This window comes from Octopus sinensis, unplaced genomic scaffold (genome assembly GCF_006345805.1).
Source record: "Octopus sinensis unplaced genomic scaffold, ASM634580v1 Contig13576, whole genome shotgun sequence".
NCBI classification, from domain to species: domain Eukaryota; kingdom Metazoa; phylum Mollusca; class Cephalopoda; order Octopoda; family Octopodidae; genus Octopus; species Octopus sinensis.
Window position 1 is genome coordinate 65,868 of NW_021833012.1, and position 25,632 is coordinate 91,499.

Consider the following 25,632-nt stretch of genomic DNA (forward strand, 5'->3'; position numbering starts at 1 on the left):
AAACTTCAGGAAACCTGCCAGTCACCTGTTCGCCTATCAGACTGGTGGGCACACTAGTCAGATTGACAACATTCTCTCTAGGAAACAGGAAAGATGGCTGCTCATAAATGCCAAAATTTTCCCAGGTGAAGAAAATCACCCCACAAAATAGGTTAGTGGTTATTGTGTTCAGGATCAGGGCTAAATGGCTGCCCAGAAGATAGCAAGGAAGGGTCTGGAAGCTTAAGGATTTTGTGAGTGGACAGATGAAAAAGAAGAGACCATAGCATCACATAATGTGGAAGACAACTGGAGGTTCCTACAGGATAACCTGTTGAGGGTTACTGACCAGATCTGTGGTTGGTACAAAGTCCCCAGTTGACCTAAGGAAACATAGTAATGGAACAATGTAATTTACAGGTCTGGAAGGATTGGAATTGTAGTGGTAGCAGGGAATTGTATCAGATTGCCAGAAGGGAAGCTTGGAGACAAGTTTACATAGCCAGAGGGGAAGTAGAAAAGAATAGATTTACAAACATTCTGCATTTGGAGGATCAGAGACTTGAAGTGTTTTGAATTGCAAGATAGTGTGTGAGAGAGAATCATGATGTCATAGGAGAGAAATGTGTCTGCATGGGTGATGGTGCACATGCTTTTAATGATTCTGCAAAGAAAAAGATACCACTATGAAAGGTTGCTAAAAGAAGAGAATGAATGGGAGAAAGAGAGTCTGCCAAATGTCGACCAGACTGAAGGATCAGCTATCCAAATTGACAGTACCTTGGTAGATAAAGCAATTAAGGATCTGAAGACAGGGAAAGCCCCCTGCCCATCAGGAATAATTCTTGAGATACTTAAAATATCTGGCTGTGTAGGCTATGGTCTAGACACCCCTATAGTCAATGAGGTGGTACATGAAGAAGTCATACTCAATGACTGACGTAGCAGTACCAAGTCGACTGCCACAAAGGTAAAGGTGATGCATTAGATACGAATAATTACAGAGGTATCAAATTGTTGGATCAGGTGATGAAAGCCACGGAGAGGGTCATAGCCCAACTAATTAGGGAGGGAATTAGTTTAGATGAAGTGCAGTTTGGGTTTGTGCCAGGGAGGAAGCACCACTGATGCTATATTTCTGGTAAGATAACTGCAGGAGAAACTCCCAGCCAAAGATAAACCTCTGTACTCGGCTTTTGTTGGCATGGAGAAAGCTTTTGACAGGGTCCTCCAATTCCTTATCTGGGGTTAATGCAGAAACTAGGGATAGGCGAGTTGTTAGTGAAAGTTGTACAAGCCATGTACAAAGATGTTGTCAGTAAGGTGAGGGTCGGCAACAAGTATAGCAAAGAATTCAGGGTACAAGTAGGGATTCACCAAGAATCAGTCCTCAGCCTCTTCTTGTTCATTATAGACTTCCAGGCAATAACAGAGGAATTCAAGACAGGCTGCTCCTGGGAGCTCCTCTATGCTGATGACCTTGCTCTTATAGCTGAGTCACTACCAGAACTAGAGAAGACGTTCCAGGTATGGAAGCACGGTCTAGAATTGAAGGGCCTTAGAGTTAACCTGGAAAAAACCAAAGTCTTAGTAAATAGGAAGGTAGATAAATCACAAATCTCTTCAGGTAGATGACCCTGCTCAATCTATAGAAAAGGTGTAGGTAGTAACTCTGTAAAATGCACTTGGTGTAAGTTTTGGAAACATAAATGGTTCAGCAGAGGAAGGTTAACTGGGAAGATAGGTTTTGTGTGTGGAAAGTGGACAGGTACAATAAGCACCAAACATGAACAGGAAATAGATTCCATCACATGCCAGTGGAGAAAACTGGAAGTAGTCAATAGCTTCCATTGCCTAGGTGATCAAGTCAGTTGCAGAGCTGGATGCTCTGAGACGATAGCTGCTAGAATACGAATAGGCTGGGCAAAGTTCAGAGTGCTCCTTCCTTTACTGGTAACAAAGGTCCTCTCACTCAGAGTGAAAGGCAGACTGTATGATGCCTGTATACAAACAGCTATAGTACACGGCAGTGAAACATGGACTGTGAGTGCTGAGGACTTGCATAGGCTTGAAAGAAATGAAGCTAGTATGCTTCACTGGATGTGTAATGTTAGTGTGCATGCATGACAAAGTATCAGCATCCTGAGAGAAAAGTTGGATATAAGAAGCATCAGATGTGGTGCGCAAGAGACACGACTGTGCTTGTATGGCCGTGTGATGCGTATGGATGAGGACAGATGTGTGAACAAGTGTTACAATCTAGTGGTGGAAGGTTAGACCTAGGAAGGCATAGAATGAGGTGGTGAAGTACGCTCTTTGACTGTTGGGCCCCACAGAGGCAATGACAAGCGACCAAGACAGTGCTTAAGAAACCTCTAAAGAAAAAAAAAGCCAAGTGAGATCATACTTGTGGCTGATGCCTGTGTCGCATAAAGTGGCCCATTAAAAGCACCCTTCAATCTTTGGATGATATGCTGTACTCATGAAGACCTGTTGAAACGAGTAATGTCATGGCCGATGCTAGTGCTGTCTGACTGGCACCCATCCTGACGGCATGTCAAAAGTACTGTTCGAGTGTTTGGCCTCATGGAGGCAGTGACAGGTAACCAAGACCCTTGGCGATGTACCATACTTGTGTTGATTTGTCAAGCCAAGTGAGACGGTAGTCATGGCTGATGCTGGTGTGAGGTCAATGGCATCCATGCCAGTGGCACGTAAAAAGCACTCGCAACACTCTTGAAGTGGTTAATGATAGGAAGGGCATCCAGCTGTAGGAACCAAGCCAGATCAGACTGGAGCCTTGTGTGCCTCCCCCACCATCTCACCCAGCTTACCAAGTTTTCAGTCAAAGCATTCAACTCATGCCAGCATAGAAAGCAGATGTTAAATGATGATGATGATGATGGTGGTGGTGATGGTGGTTATCGTTCTCACATCAACAATTTTCTACTCAGTACGTAACATAATTTTCAGTTTCTTTTTTGATCAGTCCAAATCTTCTTACAATCACTGGCTTCATAATCACATTGATATACCACATTTTCCAATTTCAATGAGCATCTCTTTATATTATTATTATTATAATAATAATAATAATAATAATAATAATAATAATAATAATTGTGTACAGTGCTCAGGTGCACTACAACTCATCTAAAGTGTATGTATAATCAGGTGTAGTTTCGGCGGATTTCGGAAAGCATGAGGGCCTTAAAGGATGCAGTGTCATGGCAGTCAACAACTGACGCAGGCAGTTTATTCCATGCTTCAGCAACTCTGAGTGTGAAAAAATGTTTCCAAAAGTCATGGGAGCTGTGTTGTTTTCTGACTTTGTAGGCATGTCCACGTGTGTTAGACACATGGAGATCAAAAAGGTGTTCAGTGTTGTTGTTGGTGAGGTGGTTGATAACTTTGAGGGTGTTTACCAAGTCCGTCGCCAGACGCTGGAGCGTCAGTGAATCCATGCCCAGGGAAACAAGGCGCTCAGAATATGGTAGGTGTCTGATGGAGGGTATGCGTTTATCATTCAGTAGTTTTATTTTTATAACGTGCTTTCACTTCACTACCGAGCGCAGCTCTGTGTGCCTTGGGTATGTGCTGTGGTTTGTTGTGATGCTCTGATGGTTACTGTATTGAAAGTGTTTTGCGTAGGATGTGTGCAGTGCCTAGTAGTGCAATTTTCTGTATGATATATGTGTTCGTAAGTCCTGGTGTTTTAGTTATGCATTTGTCTGAATATTTTTTTATCATGCCTAATGCATCTACTATGATAGGAATTGTTTCTGTTTTTAGATTCCACATTCTAGTTACCTCTGTTTCCAGGTCTTTGTATTTCGAAAGTTTCTCCATTTCTTTTAGAGACACGTTGTCATCTGCTGGTATTGATACATCAATTAGAAAGCATTTTTTTCTTCATGATCTCTGACAACTATATCTGGTCTATTGGCCTTAATTTCTTGATCTGTGTGTATTGGCATATCCCAGAGTATGGTTGCTTTCTCGTTTTCTGTGACCTTTTCTAGTGTGTGCCTATACCATCTTTTTTCTGTTGTTATTCCATAATGTTGGCATAGCTTCCAGTGTATGTAGGTTCCAACTCTGTCATGTCTGTGAATATATTCCTTCTTAGCCAGGACTGGGCAGCCAGAGATAATATGATTTATTGTTTCTTGTCCATCTCCACATATTCTGCAGTTACTTGTTATATTTCTTTTCATTACATGTTTTTGGTAATTTCTAGTGGGGAGGCTTTGGTCTTGTGCTGCTATTAAAAATCCCTCTGTCTCTGCTTTCAATCCTGAGCTTCTCATCCACTGCTGGGATTTTTCTTTGTCTATTTCTTTTGCATTTAGTTTAATCCAGTACTTGCCATGAAGGGGCTTTTCTTGCCATCGTTTTATCATGGTCCGTTGCTGTTCTAGTTTTAGTTTTGATTTCATTTGCTTTATAGCTTTTGTTATGTTTTCTTCTTCTTCTTCATATTTGTTAGGTAGTATGATTTCTTGTTTGCATTTGTCAGCTTCTTTAATTACTGAGAACAATTTTTTATTTTTCTTATGATTTGCCGCTATTTGTATCAGTTTTCCTTCCTTCTGAGGTAGATATTTTTGCAGTCCTATGGTGGTTATTTTATAATAGTTTTCCAGCTTTATAAGGCCTCTACCACCTTCTATACGTTGTATATATAGCCTTTCTATGTCAGATTTTGGGTGATGCATCCTAGATCCTGTCATTATTTTTCTTGTTTTCCTATTATTTTGGTTAGTTCATTTAGCATCCAGTTAAGGATATTGTAGCTGTAACTTATAACTGGGACGGTTAAAGTGTTAATACCTATTATCTTGTTTTTAGCATTGAGCTCTGTTTTTAGTATTGATCTAACTCATCTATAGTATTCTTTCTTTATTTTTTCTTTCATTTGTGTGCATTGTCTTATCTAGTTCATGGATTCCTAAGTATTTGTAAGTTTGGCTTTGGTCTAATTCTCTTATTTCATTGGCTTTATCTAGTGTGATGTTGCTACTCTTAACTAGTTTTCCTCTTTTCAGGGTTACTTTGGCGCATATTTCTAATCCAAATTTCATATCTATTTCTTCGGTGAATCCATGAACTGTCTTTAGTAGTGTTTCCAGCTGTTTGTCATTTGTAGCATAATAGTTTTAGGTCATCCATATATAAAAGGTGGCTGATTATTATTATTATTGTTGTTGTTGTTATTATTATTTTCATATGCACACAACAGATTACACCATTGGAAATGAAAATAATCCTAACATCGTGCTACAACAAGTAACCTTAGATGCCTAGAACCCTCTTGAGTATCCTGGCAGTCCCTAATAACACCATTTGCTGGAGCTGTACTAAACTAGGTTTTATGCCTATTTCCTCTACCTACTCAAATATTTAGGGACAGTTCCTAATGCCCCTATAACTACAGGGATACATTTTACCTACCCTTTCCATAATCTATGTAATTCAATGACTAGGTCCTGATACTTTACAATTTTTTGTATACCTTTCATATTGATTTTTTTCATCATTTAGGACTGTAAAGTCAATTATCTGGCACACTTTCTATTGTCTTTATCTACTATTACTACTACTACTACTACTACTACCACCACCACCACCAAATCAGGCCTTCTAGCTTCTATTATTCTGTCAGTCTGAATGTTAAAGTCCCACAACATCTTATATTTCTTACTTTTTAATAATTTACTAGGTTCATGCTAATATCATTTATCAGTATGGTCAAATCCTAGCTTTCTACAGACCGTCCAGTGGATTGCTCTCTCTAGGTTATCTTTTCTTGTATTCTTTCTGTGCCATCATGCTACATTCACTTTCTATAATAACACTTTCCCTTTTTCATTTGCATAACTCACATTGGGAATCTACTTGGTTTTTGTCTATCTTGGCTTTTATCCAATTAGTCATTAGCACTTGATCTTGTGCTGCTACTACCTAGCTTTCTGTTTCCCTTTCAGCTTTCCTTTCTTCAACCACAACCATGTTTTATGACTATTATTTGCTGCAAATATCTTTGAGAATCTACCATGCAAAGCCTTCTCCTGCCAATCAGATAACTTTTGTTCTTTTTCTGGTTTTTTCACTTACTTTCTTTTTGGGGTTTCCCTATGTATTGCTGTGACTTTAACATCTCTTAATGAACTGGCTTCACTATTACCTACATAGGAGTCTATATTGACTCTAGCTCCATGCGGTCTTTTACCAATATTAATTCCCTTATTATTATCAGTCCTCTTATTATTATTAGTATTACTTCCACCTTAGTGAAGGCGGAGGTATTGTTTTCAGTCTTGTTTGTTTGTTTGTCTATGGACAAGATATCTCAAGAACCGCTAGCATGAATGGATTAAATTTTGGGATCTATCCGATACCGGACAAGGAGTCTGGATTATTTGTTATCTTTACTTTACATGATTATGATCTTACGTTCACTTTCAAGTCTTTCTCAATTATCTCCCTTTAGGTTGTTTCTAAAGTTTTATTTTCATTTCTCTATCATTAATTTTACTTGCACCTTTATCTTAATAGAAACTGATGGATAAACAAATCAAACTACATTAACAAACAGCAGTAAAACCATTCAGAAATTAAATAACATTAACATATTTTTATAATGTATATATCATATATTAAAAGTATAAGGTGTGTTATGAGAATTTATAGAACAAATATCCTACAGAAACTGAACAAACTGTTAAAGATGGAGAAAAGAAGATGTTAAAAGTTTGAAAAGAATTTAATCCATGCATACAATCGTTTCGAACAGCAATATTAACATGAAAATAACATGGTAGAAAAATTAGAAATCAATTTAATTATAATTAAATTAATTACATATTACTCTTCTCCTCTGTGCAAAAAAAAGAATACATCAAAAAAATAATTTTATTATTGTCACAGAAGACTTGATGGAGTGAATAGCACATAACATATTCAGATATACTTATTATATATGCTAAGATAGTGTTATTGAGTCATAGTTGTGTATGAACTAAAACTGATGCAGCTAATGGTTACTTTAAAATACAAGTGTAAGATGTTTAAGAAACATTTTCTCTATATAATAATAAGTAATTAAGTGATATACACTCGATATAAATATAAGGCATTTATTATAAGAAGTAATATATATATATATATAAGCATCAAATGGGACAGCATAGCTATATTTAAATTAATATCTGATTTGACAGTTATAAGTGGTAAGAAATATTAAGTATGGTGTATATTTAAAGAAATTATTTTTTAAAAAATTCTTGTTTGAAAATAAGAAATAGGAAATAGTTAATACAGTTTTATTTAAGCTACTTGAATTATAAACAAAAAATATATACGGAGTTGCGATGGAGTAATTAATAGCTAATAAAATACATGTGCCCTTTTCAAAGCCTAACCAGGTTCATGGGCCCGGTTTCCTGGTTTCTATGGCATATGTGTTCCCCAGCTGGATGGGACGCCAGTCCATCATAGCGTTACTCATTTTTGCCAGCTGAGTGGACTGGAACAACGTGAAATGAAGTGTTTTGCTCAAGAACACAATGCGTCGCCCGGTCCAGGAATCGAAACCACAATCTTACAATCATGATGCTGACACCCTAATCACTAAGCCACGTGCCTCCACAATCAATAGCTAATACAATAGGGAAAGTTTTTTTAGTGAAAAAACTAATATTTGTTTGTGTGAAATAAATATAAGATAAAGAAATAAAGATAGAAGAATAGTTGTTAATATTACAGAATAAAGAAAGAAATTACTTGCTGTGGTTAAAAAAACCGTTTGATGATAATCAAGTGTTTTTGAGAGGTTGAGAAAAAATAACAATGAATGGGAAATACGGCTGAGACCAAGTCGTAAAAGTGTTATTTTAAAAAATTGTATGTTTCTATATTTTGTAGGTTGACTATGTCTTTGTATAAATATTAAAAATTTCAATATGAGTCGAGAATCTAGTTTGGCATAAAGGAGGTGAAAAATCTATAGTAATATTTTATAAATAATTTCCTAACTAATATAAGGTAATGTGAAAGTGAATATAAGAAAATTATAATTACATTGATTTCTAATTTTCCTATTATGTTATTGACATGTTTATGTTTCTGTTTGAAACAATCGCATGCATGGATTAAATTCTTTTCAAACTTTTAACATCTTCTTTTCTCCATCTTTAACAGTATAGGATATTTGTTCTATAAACTCTTTTTTTTTTCTTTTTTTAGTTTCAGCTCAGAGCTGCGGCCATGCTGATGCACCGCTGTTTTGTGCTACACTGTTATTACTAAGAGCCTCCTCTAATATGTGGCACTTGGTGAAGAATGGAGTTTGATATAGCTACTCTCATTTGCACCTCTTGCTGTGAGGGGTTAATATAGGGCGTTACGTCTATCAGAAAATCAAAAAAAAAAATGTGTGTAATAGGTGTAAAACAACTTCCTATGAACGAATATGAAAAAAAAATTCGCGCACGCGAAAGGGGGGTGGGGGAGAGACCTCGGAAAATTCACATCAGGAAGTTCCGAAAGCGTCTGAGGGGCTGACCCGGGCACCAAAACAAAAAAAAAATAGTGTAATATGTGTAAAACAACTTGCTCTAAACGAATATGAAAAAAAAAATGCGCTCTCGCGAAAGAGGGGTGGGGGAGAGGCCTCGGAAAATTTATATCGGGAATTTCCGAAAGCGTCTGAACCGGGCACAAAAACAAAAACAAAAACAGCGTAATATGTGTAAAACAACTTGCTCTAAACGACTATCATGAAAAAAATGCGCGCTCGCGAAAGGGGGTGGGGGAGAGGCTTCGGAAATTTCACATCTTCAGTCCACGGCCTTTAAACTAAGAAAAAATAGTGTAATTGGTGTAAAACTACTTGTTCTAAACGAGTATCAAGAACACACACTCACACATGAATCATAAACTCCGTTTTTTTGTACATATTTCGCAAAAAAAAAAATAATAAAGAGAAGAAATTCTGGAAAAAGTGAAGAAATGTTGGATCTCATTCCTTGGTCAAAGCTATTTTAAACATTAAATTTATGCTTTTCTTTGAAATAGTTCAGATATATGCAATTCTTCTCACTTATTAAGATGCATTTATCAGAAAAAATAATTATTTTGTGTCAATCCTTCCCTAATTATCCTTTATTAATTAGTTTTGGCATGTATTTTTTTCCCAAATTTATTTTTTCACCTTTACAACACTGTTTAGTAAAGCAATTAATTATCTTTATAATTTGCATATTTGACTTATTAATCAAAATTCTCTAGATGTAATATATACTAACTAATGCATCCTTCATTTATGTGTTCCGTTCTGTATTATGCATGCGTGACTGTTTGTATGTAAGTGTGTTTAACTGTGCACATGAATGTGAATATTAAAGAACATATTTATTTACTATGATTGTTATTTTCAGAACAAATAAATCTTTTGGCTGTTATGTTATTGATGTTATTATTATTGCTAGTTAAAGGGTGGTGACTTGGCTGAATATTTTGAGTCTTGTAGTATGTAGTTGTGTTAGTCAATATTCTGAGTTCAAATCCAACTCATTTCTTTATCATCATTATCGATGGACCACTCAAAGAGGTATGTATACATTATCATTTTTCGTAACATAATTTCTGTAGTATTTCAAGATGTTTCTGACACGTATTTTGATTCACATGGCGGAGATCCAACATTTCTTCACTTTTTCCAGAATTTCTTCTCTTTATTTTATTTTTTTTTTGCGAAATATGTACAAAAATACGGAGTTTATGATTCATGTGTGTGTTCTTGATACTCGTTTAGAACAAGTAGTTTTACACCAATTACACTATTTTTTCATAGTTTAAAGGCCATGGACTGAAGATGTGAAATTTCCGAAGCCTCTCCCCCACTCCCCTTTCGCGAGCGCGCATTTTTTTCATGATAGTCGTTTAGAGCAAGTTGTTTTACACATATTACGCTGTTTTTGTTTTTGTGCCCGGTTCAGACGCTTTCGGAAATTCCTGATATAAATTTTCCGAGGCCTCTCCCCCACCCCTCTTTCGCGAGAGCGCATTTTTGTTTTCATATTCGTTTAGAGCAAGTTATTTTACACATATTACACTATTTTTTTTTGTTATGGTGCCCGGGTCAGCCCCTCAGACGCTTTCGGAACTTCCTGATGTGAATTTTCCGAGGCCTCTCCCCCACCTCCCTTTCGCGTGCGCGAATTTTTTTTTCATATTCGTTCATAGGAAGTTGTTTTACACCTATTACACACATTTTTTTTTGATTTTCTGATAGACGTAACGCCCTATATTAACCCTGTGAGGTAGGTTCATCTGGGACTCTCGACAGGAAGATGTCCAGCTTTGATTTAAAAACTGCTACATCTACTTTGTGCAAGTTCTTCAGACTCTTTGAGAGAATACTGAAAAGCTGTGGGCCCTTGAAACCCAGGCTGTTGCAGTAACTAGTCCTCCTGAAGCATGATGGCATTGCTGGGATCTTTGGCACTATGCAGCGTCGTCCCGTTCTGGCATTGGTGTAGCTGTCAATGCCAAAATTTGGCACAATTCCTTCCAGGATCTTCCAGATATATATTACTGCATACCTCTCCCATCTTCTCTCCAGGGAGTAGAGTCTTAGCTGTTTCTCATAACACACCTTATACTTGTAGCATTTTCATATTCACTATTCTTACAACAGTAAGCGACCAATGAAATATGAAGAATCTTTATAAGAAACCGACCTTTGGAACCAACCAAAATAAAGGATGAAAGAGAACTCAACTTTCTCTCACATATATTATATATTATACATACATATTAACGCTTTACAGTATACTTACATATATACACACATCTATGCATCGATCTAAAACAACAGGAATATCAAAGGTAGGCTGTAATTTAAGAGAAGAGAAAACGAAAAGGTCTCATGCTATTCGTTTAAAAATTCCTGAGTAGAACTTTATTAACCCTATCTTTGAAACTATTTTGAATGGTGAAATTGTTGACTTTGGCTTGTATTAGATAAGGATATACTATTTTTTACTGTTACTAAATTTTCTACTGCCACCTTCACGTTCCATGACTACCATTGGGATCGATCAGGTACCGGACAAGGATTCTTGATTATTTTTTGGGTTTCTTTTTTTTGCTTAATTTTTGAGAGTCATTGGATTCATTTTTAGATATTCTCATTTTAAAAACCATCTCTGGTTAATCATTGAGAAGACATTGGTGTTAACTTGGTGGAAATTTGTGCTCTCGTAGTGCTCTTGTTGATAATGTCATGCAGTGAACAGCCCTGCTCTGAGCATGGCCCTGTTGTTTGAGAAACAATAGATGAGAGAAAGCGCTTGCCCTTGCTGGTCAGGACCATTGAGTTTTAGTGGAGTTTCCTACTTTGCCTTTGAAGCAGTTAGCCTTCCTTTTGGCAAATTCTATTGTTATTTGTAAACCCTTACCATGTTTATCATTTTCTTATTGTCTTCGTCTTTCTTTGAACCTAGTGGCTAATAAAAAAAATCATCATCACCACCAGCACCACCATCATTATCATTATTATTATTTTGAGGTGGCAGACCAGTAGAATTCTAAGAACATTGGTAAAATTGCCTTGCAGTATTGCAGGATTTTGGCTTTTTGCATGCTGAGTTCAAACCCTGTGGTGGTCTTCATTACCTTTCATCCCTTTGGGATAAATAAAATGAAAAACTAGGTTTGTTTGTATATAAACTAAAATCTTCCCATCAAAACTTTCTATTATTATTATTATTATTATTATTATTATCAATATCATTATTATTATTATTATTATTATTATTATTATTATTATTATTATTATTATTATTAATATCATTATTATTATTATTATTAATATCATTATTATTATTATTATTATTATTATTATTATATTTTAAAAGGTAAACAGATAAGACAAATAGCGCGATGCAATTGCAATAGCTATTTTTATTGGTTGAAGGATATTTCAACAGTAAGCCTGTCTTTGTTGAGTTCAAAATGCAAAGTGATAAAAATTCAAAATTATAGAAATCTAAATCCAAAGTATGAATGAGAGCAACCAGTGTCCAAACGTTGATGGAATGACATCATCGGTCTTTAAGTTTCAATTTTATAACAGACAAAATGAAAAAGACAGAAAAATAGAGGAATGAAAAATTAAAAGGAAAAAGAAAAAGACTATCTAATCAAACAGTTTTGTATGAATTTGATGATATTCTCCTGTCATTTTATTCATTCCTCCAGGGCGTGATGTTAATAACCCGCAAACATATTTCTCCTCATGCATTTTGAGAAGTGAAAGTGAAGCAGATTCAGAATATTTTCTGAGAATATGCACTTTCAAGTCTTCTTCATAATTGCAGCCGCTTGAAGCGAAATGTTCGGCAAGTTCTGTCGAACTACTCTAATATTATTGTGCCTGACATCATATCTGTGCCCATTAAGTCTTTTGTTTAATTGTTCTGATGTACAACCAACATAAACCAAGTTGTGTTTCATGCATCCTGCTGCATACACCAAATGGGAATCTCTATATATCCCACCTTCTGTATAAATCATAACATTTCTGTTATGATTCCTGATGGAATTCCCTTGACTCATGTTGTTGCACAATGAACAGGGCTTACCTTTTTTTTACGACTGGTTTTCAAGGCACAGCATGCAGATACTCCAATGTTAGTTTCCTTGGAGTCAGAAATAAAGGTCAATAATTCTCTTATATTTCTACACTATCTAACGGCTAGAATGGGTGGCTGAGGAAATTTCTGTTTGAAACAAGGATATTTTTCTGCCACATGCTGGTATCTTTCAGGCAACACTTTTGAAATGCCAGAGAAATTTCAGTGCTAGTTAATCACTAAAGAATTTCTCTCACATATTGTATTGTGTTTGACTTTCTTTGCTAATCTCTTATAAACATAAACGGCAAAATTTTCCAGTTAGAGAGCTTGCACTTTCTATGGTCATTCAAAACCATCCAAAGGTGGTCGTGCACATCTTTACATTTCCCCAGTCACCCTGCAAAGCCATTAAAAAATCAATAGAAGTGACTTCTTTGTGAATTTTCTATCCAAAACCCAATCAAAATGCCCGAAACTTGATATGCCAATTGAATGCCAGCTAGCTGTATGTGATTGGTCAGAGATTTGGACAGTACTCGCATGTATGTGCACACGCACGCAGCTGTATATGCATGCACTAGCACTATGACCCGGCTTAGCTATGTCATTTGCTATTTCCTTTTATCATGATTCACTGTAACTGCATTTGACATAATGATGAACAGAAGCATTTGTATGTTTCCAGTTATCACCTCTGTCAGTACAAATCATTTTAAGGCCCCAAATCCATGTCAAAAAAGTGGTTTTTGATAACCATGGACGTTTCTTCCTTATATCCGAATATTGACCATGATGAAGGGGTAGAAGCATGCATGAATGCCTTTGAAAAGCGGTCAAACAAAAGTATTCCATCATAGTTTTTTTGTAGGTTATTGGTGTTTGTGTTACGAAGTAACACAATGAAATTTGGACAAAATTTTACCACCAGACAAGGGGCTGCACCATGGGGGCACCCATGGCAGTTAATTTCACAAATGTCTTCATGACAAAATTCAAGACATAGTTAATGAACACATTCAAATCCCTATATAGTCGTGAACCAATACTCTGGTTACAGTTAATTGATGACAGCTTTTTTGTCTGAGAAGGATCACGGGATAGTTTAAGTGACTTCTTGCATTTGTGTGAATTATGCTAAAAGCTATGGCTTTAGGTCCAACAGAAAACTTACGTCCAGTTTTTCAAAAACAAGCGTTGAATTTTTGGACACCAAAGTTAAGTTGTCTTTAGGGAGAATAGTGACAGAGTTATTTTGCAAGTCCACATTTTCCTCCACCACCGATCTGATCATCCACATCATATTATCCAGTCAAATGCGAAATCTCAAAGTGCTTTGTGTAGTTCCTTCCAGTTGTTAATGGATGGTTTCAATTTGTTAATAAGGAGGGATTCAATAACTGAGATTGCCCTTGTTTTGTTGGGTATCATTATTGTTATTTCCTATGCACACAACAGATTAAACTATTGGAAAAGAAGAATTCCTTACATCAGGCTAGAACAAGTAACTTCAGATGTCAAAAACCCTCCCACAGGCAGGAGTCCTCCATTCATATTGAATTCCTTCCTAGTTGTTCAGTTAGATTCATGTGTATGATGTGGAAGGGGGGGGGGAGGCACCGTAGCATTAGTAAATGTGAATACAAGTTAGTATATATGTATATATATTTATTTGCACATAGACTTACTCAGAGTTGAGTGTGTACGTTAAATTATTTTTCACATTAAGTCTTCAAAAACAAAATTAACAAATGAAGAGCAACCCACTGTGGAAAATGTATTTCTACATGGTGGTCAATTTAGGATTGTTAGGAACATTTATAGTGATTCTTGGTAACAGGTATTAGTGGCAGTGGTGATGTTCTCTCTCTCTCTCTCTCTTCCTTGAAATATTTTGTTGATTTTTATTTTCAGAAGCTGAGTTTAAGGGATATTAGTAGAACACATGAAGTCCAGATTTCTATCAGTAACAAAATTACAATTTATGGCAGACATTCTCTTGTAAAAGATGCCAAACTCTCTGTCCAATCATTATTAATGGGATTCAAAGAAACTGACGAGGAAACTCTTCTTAAAACAATGGTACAATGGTCTTGCTTTGATGAAAATTTTCCAGCAAACCTACAAATGTTTAAAGACAAAGTAAATGCCAAGCTTGAGAAAGCATACTCACAGAAGAAAAAAACCCTTGATTGGGAAAACATAAAATTTGATATTAAGAAAATGAGTTTTCAACTCAGAGGGAGGAAATATAAAATGAAGAGACAACAAAACCTAAAAGATGGTTCGTGCATATTTTTACTATAAAGACATTCTCATTTATTTTTTGTTGATTTTTTTTTATCTATTATAATAAAAGTGAAATTCTGTCTGTCTGTATTTCAGTCTACAATTGCTAAACATAGAAATATACCTTTTTGGAATTAGAATGATCTCAGGATTGAAAATCTGTCATTTATTTGGTTCTCGAACATCCAGCATTGGGATCTGCTTTAAAAGCATTTAGGTTGTTATTTCTAGCAGGTAACGCTTGGCTGATTCACACCATCCTGGATGGCATTTGTCAGTTGACGTCAGAAATCCAGAGGGGAGATAGATGACATTCACTTTGTTAATTTTACATTGAGATAAGAACTTTGGGAGAAATTGGCCAACAGTTGGAATTCAGCTTGGGACTGGAACAATAGAATGATTCATAATGATGATGATCATCATCGTTTTAACGTCTGTTTTCCATACTGACATGGGTTGGACGATTTGACAGGTTTGGAGAGCCAGCATGCTTCCACAGCTGGATGTCCTTCCTAATGCCAACCACTCCGAGAGTGCAGTGGGTGCCTTTTACATGCCACTGGCATAGGAGCCAGTTAGGTGGACCTGGCATCGACCACATTTGGATGATGCATTTTACAAACCACTGGAACAGGAGTGAGTGAGGGGGCACTGGCCACAGCTACGATTTTGGTTTTACTTCACTCAACAGGATTTCTCATCATATCATATTGCCCGACACATCAAAGGTACTCTTAAATGGGCCAGACATGCAACACTGGCATTGGCCATGGCTGTGATCCCACTTTAGTTGCAGGGTCTTCTCAATCACATCATATCTCCAAAGGTCTTGTTTTCCCGTCATTGCCACATCTCAGGTCTTCCTGGGTCTACCGCTTCCACAGGTTCCTTACACAGTTAGGGAGTGGCACTTCCCCACACAGCTGTCCTCATCCATACATAACACATGACCATACCAGCACAGTCGTCTCTCTTGCCCACCACATTTGATGCTTCTTATGGTCCAACTTTTCTCTCAGGGTGTTTACACTCTGTTGTGTATGCACACTGACATTACACATCCAGTGGAGCATACGAGCTTCATTTCTTGTAAGCTTACACGTCCTCAGCAGTCATGGCCCATGTTTTACTGCTGTGTAGCATGACAGTTTGCACACATGCATCATACTTACTAAGACTTTGGTTTTTGCTAGGTATACCCAGAGGCCCTTCCATTCTAGACCTTGCTTCCACACCCGAAACTTTGTATCTAGTTCTCGGCTATTAGAGCAAGGTCATGAGCATAGTGGAGCTTCCAGGGGTAGCCTGTCTTGAATTCCTCTGTTATTGTCTGGAGGACTATAATGAATGAGGGGACTGAAGACTGATCCTTGGTGAACCCCTACTTCTATCTTGAATTCTTCACTATACTCGTTGCCAACCCTCACCTTAGAATTAATTTTCATTCATCCTTAACTTCTGATCAAAAGCTACTAGGGCGTATACTCATTATAGATGTATCATAATCATGCAATCTAGCTCCCTTTAGTTTTGGACGACATGCCCAATGAGCCCTCTTCATGAGTGAGCTGAAAAGTCTGCTAGGAGTTCAACTTTTAAAGCTAGTCCCCCGATCCCTTATCTGGTGGTCAATGTGGAAACTCAGGATAGATATGGTTAGTGAGAGCTGTACGAGCTATCTACATGGCTACTATCATTAAGGTGAAGATTGGCAATGAGTGTAGTGAAGAATTCAGGGTAGAGGTAGGGGTCCACCAAGGTTCAGTCCTCAGCCCCCTCCTATTTATCATAGTCCTCCAGGAAATAATGGAGGAATTCAAGACAGGATGCCTCTGGGAGCTCCTCTATACTGATGACCTTGCACTAATTGCTGAGTCACTATCAGAACAACAGGAGGAGTTTCAGATGTGGAAGCAAGGTCTAGAATCAAAGAGCCTTAGAGTCAACCTAGCTAAAACCAAAGTCCTAATAAGTAGGAAGGCAGACAAATCACAAATCCCTTCAGGTAGATGACCCTGCTTGGTCTGTAGAAAAAGTATAGGTTGAAAGTCCATAAGATGTACACGGTGCAAGCTTTAGACACATAAGAGGTGCAGCAATATCAAAGGAAGGCTAACTGAGAAGATAGTTTTTGTGTGTGGCAAATGCACAGAAAACAGCTTCTGTCACATGCCAGGGAGAAAAACTAGAAGTAGCTGATAGCTTCTATTACCTAGGTGACCAAGTTAGTGGTGGGGTGGGGTGGATGCTCTGAGAGTGTAGCTGCTAAAATAAGAATAGCCTGGCAAAATTCAGAGAGCTCCTACCTCTGCTGGTGACAAAATGCCTCTCACTCAGAGTAAAAGGTAGACTGTATGATGCATGTATGTGAACAGCTATGCTACATGGCAGTGAAACATGGGCTGTGACTGCTGAAAACATGTGTAAGCTTGCAAGAAATGAAGCTAGTATGCTCCACTGGATGTGTAATGTCAGTGTGCATACATGTCAGAGTGTGAGCACCCCGAGAGAAAAGTTTAACATAAGAAGCATCAGATATGGTGTGCAAGAGAGATGATTGTGTTGGTATGGTCATGGGTTACATATAGATGAGGACAGCTGTGTGAAAAGGAGTCACACCCTAGCATTAGAGGGACCTTTGGAAAAGGTAGACCCAGTAAGACCTGAGATGAGGAGGTGAAGCATGACCTTTGAATGTTTGGCCTCACAGGGGCGATAACAAGTGACCAAGATTTTTGGGGATATGCTGTGCTTTAGAAGACTTGGTAAGCCAGGTGAGACCATAACCGTGGCCAGTGTAGCATAACCAGCCCATTTAAGATTACCTGTCAATCATCGGTCAATAAACTGTGCTTGAGAAGACCTGTTGAGTTAAATGAAATCATTGTTGTGGCCAATGCCAGTACCGCCTGACTGACACCCATGCTGGTGGCATGTAAAAAGCACCATTTGAGTATGGTCAATGCTAGTGCCACTTGACTGGTTCCTCTGCTAGTGGCACATAAAAGCACCACTCAAGTACCGCCTAATTGGCACTTGTGCCACTGGAATGTAAAAAGCACCCACTACACTCGTGTAGTGGTTGGTGTTAGGAAGGGCATCCAGCTGCAGAAACTCTGTCAGATATATTGGAGCCTGGTGCAGCCTTCTGACTTTCCACCCATCAGACAAATCGTCTGACCCATGCCAGCAATGAAAATGGACGTTAAAGGATGACGACAATGATGATATATATATATATTGGGTCATCCCATAAATAATATGGTTTTCTCAATTGCCTAAACTAAAATCAGATAGAGTCGAGATGAACTACCTGCATCAACTTGCTATAAAGGCAGGTAGTAATTTTATCATGCCCTTATTCTTAGTGCAAATTTTGAGGAGTGCAGTTCAATTTTAACAATTATTTTTTCGAAGCTGTAATGAAAGTGACAAATGAGCATATTCGGCTTATTTTGCTTTATGAGTTTGTAGTGAACGACCCTATGTAAAGGAGATGGTGACAGAAATGTCTCCTTTTAAAAGCCGCATGGTTGTCCCACAAAAGAATAAGTCAAAATAAATGGAATGAAGGAATGAAGAGTGCCAGTAAAGAATAAGGAGAAAAACACAACCGTTCTACTGTTTGAGAAAAGAAAGACTTTTGTTTACAGAAGTGTACAATAAGAGTGTGTGTGAGTGCTAGCAGAGTGTTTGTCTCAGCGTGTGTGACAAGAGTGTCTGTGTGTCTGTTTTAACTACTAACAATGTCTGTGTGTCTGTTTTAACTACTAACAACAGTGCGTGCAACAAATGTTTGTGTCTGTTATAAGAGTGAGACAACAATACAGAGCAAAGAAAGAATGTCCAGACACAAGATTTTCTGCCAATTCAGAACTTTTCCGGTCTCTTAATCATGACCTCCTTTATGCAGATTACTGTCACTTACTCACTCATACAGTGGATGACATGCAAATACTCATGAATCGTATTTCTGCTTCTTGCAAGGCATGTGGACTCAGCATTAGCCTGGACAAGACTTTTGTAATGTTCCAGCCTGCACCAGGAAACCTATATGTGGTATCAGCTATCTTGGTTGAAGGAACAATACTGAATGTGGTAGACAAGTTTGTCTACCTAGGCAGCATACCCAGCCGTTCTTGCTCCCTGGATGAGGAAATATCTTCCAGGCTGCAGAGAGCAACTGATTCCTTTCGGTCTCTTCAGCCTCGTGTCTGGTCCCAGCATGGCATCACAAGGTAAACAAAAATTGCTGTGTACCGTGCATGTGTACTGACATCACTCCTTTACTTATGTGAGACATGGACCCTTTACAAACGTCATGTAAAAGTCCTTGAATGCTTCCATCAGAGATGTCTAAGAGACGTTCTGAATGTTGGCAGGACCTTAAAAACTCCAGACATACAGGTCCTAAGGACAGCTGATATCTTGAGTATTGAGGTGATGGTGCACAAGCACCGGTTACGTTGGACTGGACTCCTTATTAGAATGAAGGATAGCAGGATCCCTAAACAGATGCTATATGGGGGGGGGGGGAGAACTTGTGGATGGAAAGAAACCCTGGCAGAAACAAAAGCTGCAATTTAAGGACTGTGTCAAGCCCTCATTAAAGACCTGTGATATGCAGGAGACTGACTAGGAGAGCAATACCTGTCATTGCCACAGAAGGACAAAGCAGGTTAAGGATATGGGGTCAACACCTTTGAGAGAGCACGTGTTCTGCATGAAGAACTTGAGTGTGCTGCTCAAAAGCGCATAGCTGGTGAAGTGAATGGGTAAAGCTAGGTTTGCAATGTTTGCAGTCGTGTATGCTTGTCAAGAGCAGGGCTCATTAGCCACCACTGGGGCTGCAAATGCAAAATATACGTTAGTCCTAGAGCACACAATGTTACTGAAGGTCAGCAATGGTCTTCCTCGGTCACAAGTGGACAGCCATCATTTGCTGCTGCTGCTGCTACTACTACTACCACCACTACTACTACTGCTGCTGCTGCTACAACAACTACTACTACTACTACTACTACTACAAAACTACAGTGCTGTGTTTCAGTATTTCTTGTCTATTAATCAAAATATTCTTGTTTTCTTTTCTAAACTTTCAACAGAAAAAGGGTTCATAATTTTATTTTAATTCTGAAATATTTGATTTCTGTTTGAACTCTAGAAGTGACCCCTGATACATGGTCACCAATGGGAGACAAGGAATTAATTAAAATCGTTCCAGTAACAAATGGACCAGAATATGATGACATCCAAGCCACTTTCCGTCGGAAGTTGCCTTCCTGTCGTATAATCAAAGTTAGTATTTTTACTTTTATTTATAAACAATATTGGATGGCATGCTGTTAAGAAAATTTTAAGAGACATTTTGTTTGTATAAAAAATTTAAATTTCATTGTATGTCCTTTGCGACAGCACGGTTGTTTCTAGCCTCGTTCCTGATCTATCTATATCTGTCCCCGCATCAGCCAGGTAACCTTGTACCTCCTTACAACAAGACCCCTATTTCTTTCTCACTATGAAAGGTTATATGAAAGGTTTCAACATCTGACACAAGATCCCCTCCTCCAATGCCCCCTCCCCTCTCAAAAGATCCTTGTCTTGCAAGTTACTTGGTGACCCTGTCTGTGCTGGTGCCATTTAAAAAGCATCCACTCCACACTGTAAAGTGGTTGGCATTTGGAAGGGCATCCAGCTGTATAAAGCCTGCCAAAACAGACACAGAAGTCTGGTGCAGGCCTCTGGCTGGCCAGATCCTGTCAAACCATCCCACCCATGCCAGCATAGAAGGTGGATATTAAACGATGATGATGAAGATGTATGAACTTATTTGGGGATTGTTCTAAGTGTTTTTGGATATTCACAAGAAATCTTTGCTCAACAAAAATACCTCTGCTTTAACTTCTTGCATTGAATTGTACATGCAACACCATTTTGCAGCTAAACTATTGTGCCTTACCAAAATTTACAGTTGAATCAAAATTGGTATCAAATAAAAAAGAAAATAAAAGCAGATAGGGTCGGGGTTTTTCACCACAAACGTTATTTCCTTGTCAAAGAAGTGAATTTTCCTTTCTACAGATTGAGAGAATTCAAAATAAAACATTATACCATGGATACCAAGCATTGAAAAGAAAGTTTGAGGTAGAAAATCCAAACATTACAAATGAAGTTGATGGCCTTTGGCATGGTACTGCTGAAAGATCTGTTGATGGAATAAATAAATCAGGATTCAACCGTAGCTATTGTGGTAAAAATGGTAAGTATATTATAATCAACATCATCATCATCATCTACCCGCCCTTCCTATTGTCTTGAGCTGGGCAGTCACTCTCCACATTGATTGCTGTTTAGAATCCTTTCTCACACAGAGAGGATGCCATGTTGCCCACACATTCCATGTTTGGCATCGTTTCTACTGCCAGGTCCCCTTCCTAACATCTTCTGCTCTAGAGTAAACCAGGTGTATTTTATTATTGTGGAACCAACACTTTTATTTGGATTGGGAGGAAGGGTCTGTCCCCATCCATTAATGTTCCTCTTGAACCTTTGTAAATGAAAATATTGCAGGAAAGATAAGAGAAGGGGTAGAATTCCAGAGGGGTAATGTTTTGGGGAAGAAGGACTAGGTGTAGTGGTAGGTCGGCAGGACTGGACAGAAATATCAACAAGCGAACACCAGGCCTAGCAATCACCATTCTGAGTGTGTCAATTATAGATATACTGAGATAATCAATACAGTGTTGTTAACTCTCATTGAAATATTCAATGTCTGCTACGGCCTAGAAATTGGTTAAGGGACATTTAATAACTGTATAGAAATCTGATAAACCAGCAGTGGTACCATCACAGAGGTCACTCCATTTAGATATCTCAAACGATCTTCTCTCACTAACTCTTTTATCATCTTTTGGAATTAGATTTTGATGTGTATGATGAATATGGATATGGGGTGAGTAGAAGAGTGGGGTTCCACAAAATGCCACCCAAACATGTTCAATGGTAAATATTGGCAAGGGTCAGGCTTTTAATAGATCTTTTCTAACAAAGTGTTTGGAACTATTAAATGCTTGCAGAGTTTCAATGACACACATCTGTCAACTGACATGGAACTCATTCTGGAAGTTTCTGTTGACATTGCTGGGTATATAATTGGGAGAAATAACCCTGTTTGGACATCTAAAATCTCTATTGTTATTGTTATCGATTGCTGTACGTATGTACGTACATACATACATACATACATATATATATACATATCAACAACTTATAAATAAGGGCAAACGAAAAATTTCTAATGCCAAATATGCCGAAGTTGGATAAATCACTGACATAGGAAGGGTTCTTATTAACTAACCCTGAAATCGGTCCAATATGGTAGTAATGGAATTTTTTAGAAATTTCTGTCGACCTTTTTTCGAGTAGCGTGTGTATTGTGAAAAAATTATACGGTTATGGACAATATGTCCAACTTCGGCATATTTGGCATTAGAAATTTTTTCGTTTACCCTTATTTATAAGTTGTTGATAAATTTAACCTTTAAAGGTATTTTTTAATATGCTGGCCACTGATGAGGGTTTTTTTTTTCGAAAAAATTTTCCCCTACATTAAATATATATATATATATATATATATATATACAAAATAAGAAAATGGAGGAATACACCTTAATCAATAATCAACTACCAGATAATACCCATTCACATAATTTATTAACCTACTACATATGAACATCAAGGTCAACATAATAGTACAGAACAAAACAGTGCACATCAATGAGTAATATGATACAATAAGTACAATATGTATAAATAAATATAAATAAGTATAAATATAAATATAAACTATATCTTACAGATGTTTCAGTCATGTAGATATGAGTATCTCATTATGCTCATATTAGCCAGGTGTGATAAGTTAATATGTGGTTATAAATGAGACACTTACAAATATATCCCAAGGCCTCTTCAGAGATTATAAAGTACAATCCAAATAAGAATATAAGAGAAGGTACACCTATACAAGAATGAGTACATATACATAATATATAATATACACATACATATAAGTGTATATATACATGCACCTATATATATATATAAGTATATTCATAATAATATATAATAACTTTGTTGGGTGCTTTACTGGCAGTATATTGGATATATGTTATCCCATGGTGGGTTGCACTCACAACCCCTATCTCAATTTCTCTCTCTCTATATATATATATATATTGTAAATTTTTAATTGTTATCATTCGTATCATTTGTAAACTTTTCATTTCCTCATTCGTACTATAGTTTTAATTTGAAAATATTTATTCGTCATTGCTTCCCTTTTTATTCGAATATATATTGTTTTTGCCATTCCTTTCATTTTATATCATCACAAGTATATATTTTATTTTATTTTTTTATCCCTATATATTATAAATTTTATATTTATAGACATAAGTTACATAAGAACAATGTTTGTAAATTTTTATTTTCATTCATATTTTTTATTTTCATCTTTATTTTTTTATTTTATTTTTTTATTTCTTATTTCAATTAAATTATGGCTTGTACAGTAGGGTCTGGCGAACCTATCTTATTTATTTAAAAGATTAGAATATAGTTTATAGTATCAAACTATGAGAAAGTGATACAGAGGTCTGATGTTTGGGGTTATATTTAAGAATGGTTCCAGCAAAACACGGCGTGGTTAAGGAACCGGGAAATGTACCTCAAGAAACATGTGTAGCCAAGTTATAAAGTAGTAAGTATTTAGATTAAAATTCTTTTATATGGTGAGATGAAAGGCCTATTATCTCTAAATAAAAATATATATTTCCTCATTAAGAATAATTTGAACCCCTGTTATGCCAGAATTTTTATTCCCTAAGAAATGAAATTAAATATATATACGTGGTGACACGTAAAAGCACCATCCGTTTCGTGGCCATTTGCCAGCTCTGTCTGGCCCCCGTGTCGGTGGCACGTAAAAGCACCATCCGTTCGTGTTCGTTGCCAGCTCTGTCTGGCCCCCGTGTCGGTGGCACGTAAAAGCACCATCCGTTCGTGTTCGTTGCCAGCCTCGCCTGTCCCCTGTGCCGGTGACACGTAAAAGCACCATCCGTTCGTGGCTGTTTGCCAGCTCTGTCTGGCCCCCGTGTCGGTGGCACGTAAAAGCACCATCCGTTCGTGTTCGTTGCCAGCCTCGCCTGTCCCCTGTGCCGGTGACACGTAAAAGCACCATCCGTTCGTGGCCGTTTGCCAGCTCTGTCTGGCCCCCGTGTCGGTGGCATGTAAAAGCACCATCCGTTCGTGTTCGTTGCCAGCCTCGCCTGTCCCCTGTGCCGGTGACACGTAAAAGCACCATCCGTTCGTGGCCGTTTGCCAGCTCTGTCTGGCCCCCGTGTCGGTGGCATGTAAAAGCACCATCCGTTCGTGTTCGTTGCCAGCCTCGCCTGGCCCCTGTGCCGGTGACACGTAAAAGCACCATCCGTTCGTGGCCGTTTGCCAGCTCTGTCTGGCCCCCGTGTCGGTGGCACGTAAAAGCACCATCCGTCCGTGTTCGTTGCCAGCCTCGCCTGTCCCCTGTGCCGGTGACACGTAAAAGCACCATCCGTTCGTGGCCGTTTGCCAGCTCTGTCTGGCCCCCGTGTCGGTGGCATGTAAAAGCACCATCCGTTTCGTGGCCATTGCCAGCCTCGCCTGGCCCCTGTGCCGGTGACACGTAAAAGCACCATCCGTTTCGTGGCCATTTGCCAGCTCTGTCTGGCCCTCGTGTTGGTGGCACATAAAAGCACCATCCGTTTGTGTCCGTTGCCAGCCTCGCCTGGCCCCCGTACCAGTGACACGTAAAAGCACCATCCGTTCGTGGCCGTTTGCCAGCTCTGTCTGGCACCTGTGCGGGTGGCACGTAAAAAGAACCCACTACACTCACGGAGTGGTTGGTGTTAGGAAGGGCATCCAGCCGTAGAAACACTGCCAGATCTGACTGGGCCTGATGAAGCCTTCCAGCTTCACAGACCCCAGTTGAACCGTCCAACCCATGCTAGTATGGAAAACGGATGCTAAATGATGATGATGATGATGATATATATATATATATATATATATATATCTCATCATCACACACACATATATATATATATACATAAAATATTATTCGAGACAAACCACTATTTTGCAAAACAAACAAGGAAAGACTTAATCAATACATAAATTTTAATAAATAGTCAAAAAAACCGCCACTACAATCGTTGTCTTGATCGACAATCTTCAGGTGGACTTCCAATAATTCAGTGTCAAATTATGAAGTCTTCATAATTTGACACTGAATTATTGGAAGTCCACCTGAAGATTGTCGATCAAGACAACGATTGTAGTGGCGGTTTTTTTGACTATTTATTAAAATTTATGTATTGATTAAGTCTTTCCTTGTTTGTTTTGCAAAATAGTGGTTTTGTCTCGAATAATATTTTATAATATTTTACTATAAAATCGATTTAATCCTAAATCTGATTTTTTCCCTGTAAATTTGGATTTATTCCCTAATATTTATTATTTATATATATACATATATATCTTTTTTCTCTTCTTAGCCACAGCATATGGTGAAGGTGTTTATTTTGCCAGAGACATCCAATATTCTGCAAGGGATACCTATTCTGCTCCTGACCATAACGGAATAAAGAGAATATACAAATGCAGTGTTCTTGTGGGAAGAGTGATG

At 37.9% G+C, this 25,632-nt stretch overlaps 1 protein-coding gene across 1 annotated transcript in view; it reads left to right on the top strand.

Annotated features, from left to right (window-relative positions):
- Positions 1-25,626, top strand: part of LOC115229701 (protein mono-ADP-ribosyltransferase PARP14-like) — a gene marked incomplete at its 3' end in the record, with an annotated part of 82,637 nt that extends 57,011 nt beyond the window's left edge. Inside the window, exons 9-12 of the mRNA XM_036499313.1 lie at positions 14,535-14,904; positions 20,077-20,210; positions 20,994-21,171; positions 25,502-25,626. Coding sequence (XP_036355206.1) covers positions 14,535-14,904; positions 20,077-20,210; positions 20,994-21,171; positions 25,502-25,626 — 807 coding nt within the window. The remainder of the gene's footprint in view (positions 1-14,534; positions 14,905-20,076; positions 20,211-20,993; positions 21,172-25,501) is intronic.
- Positions 25,627-25,632: the final 6 nt, after the last annotated feature.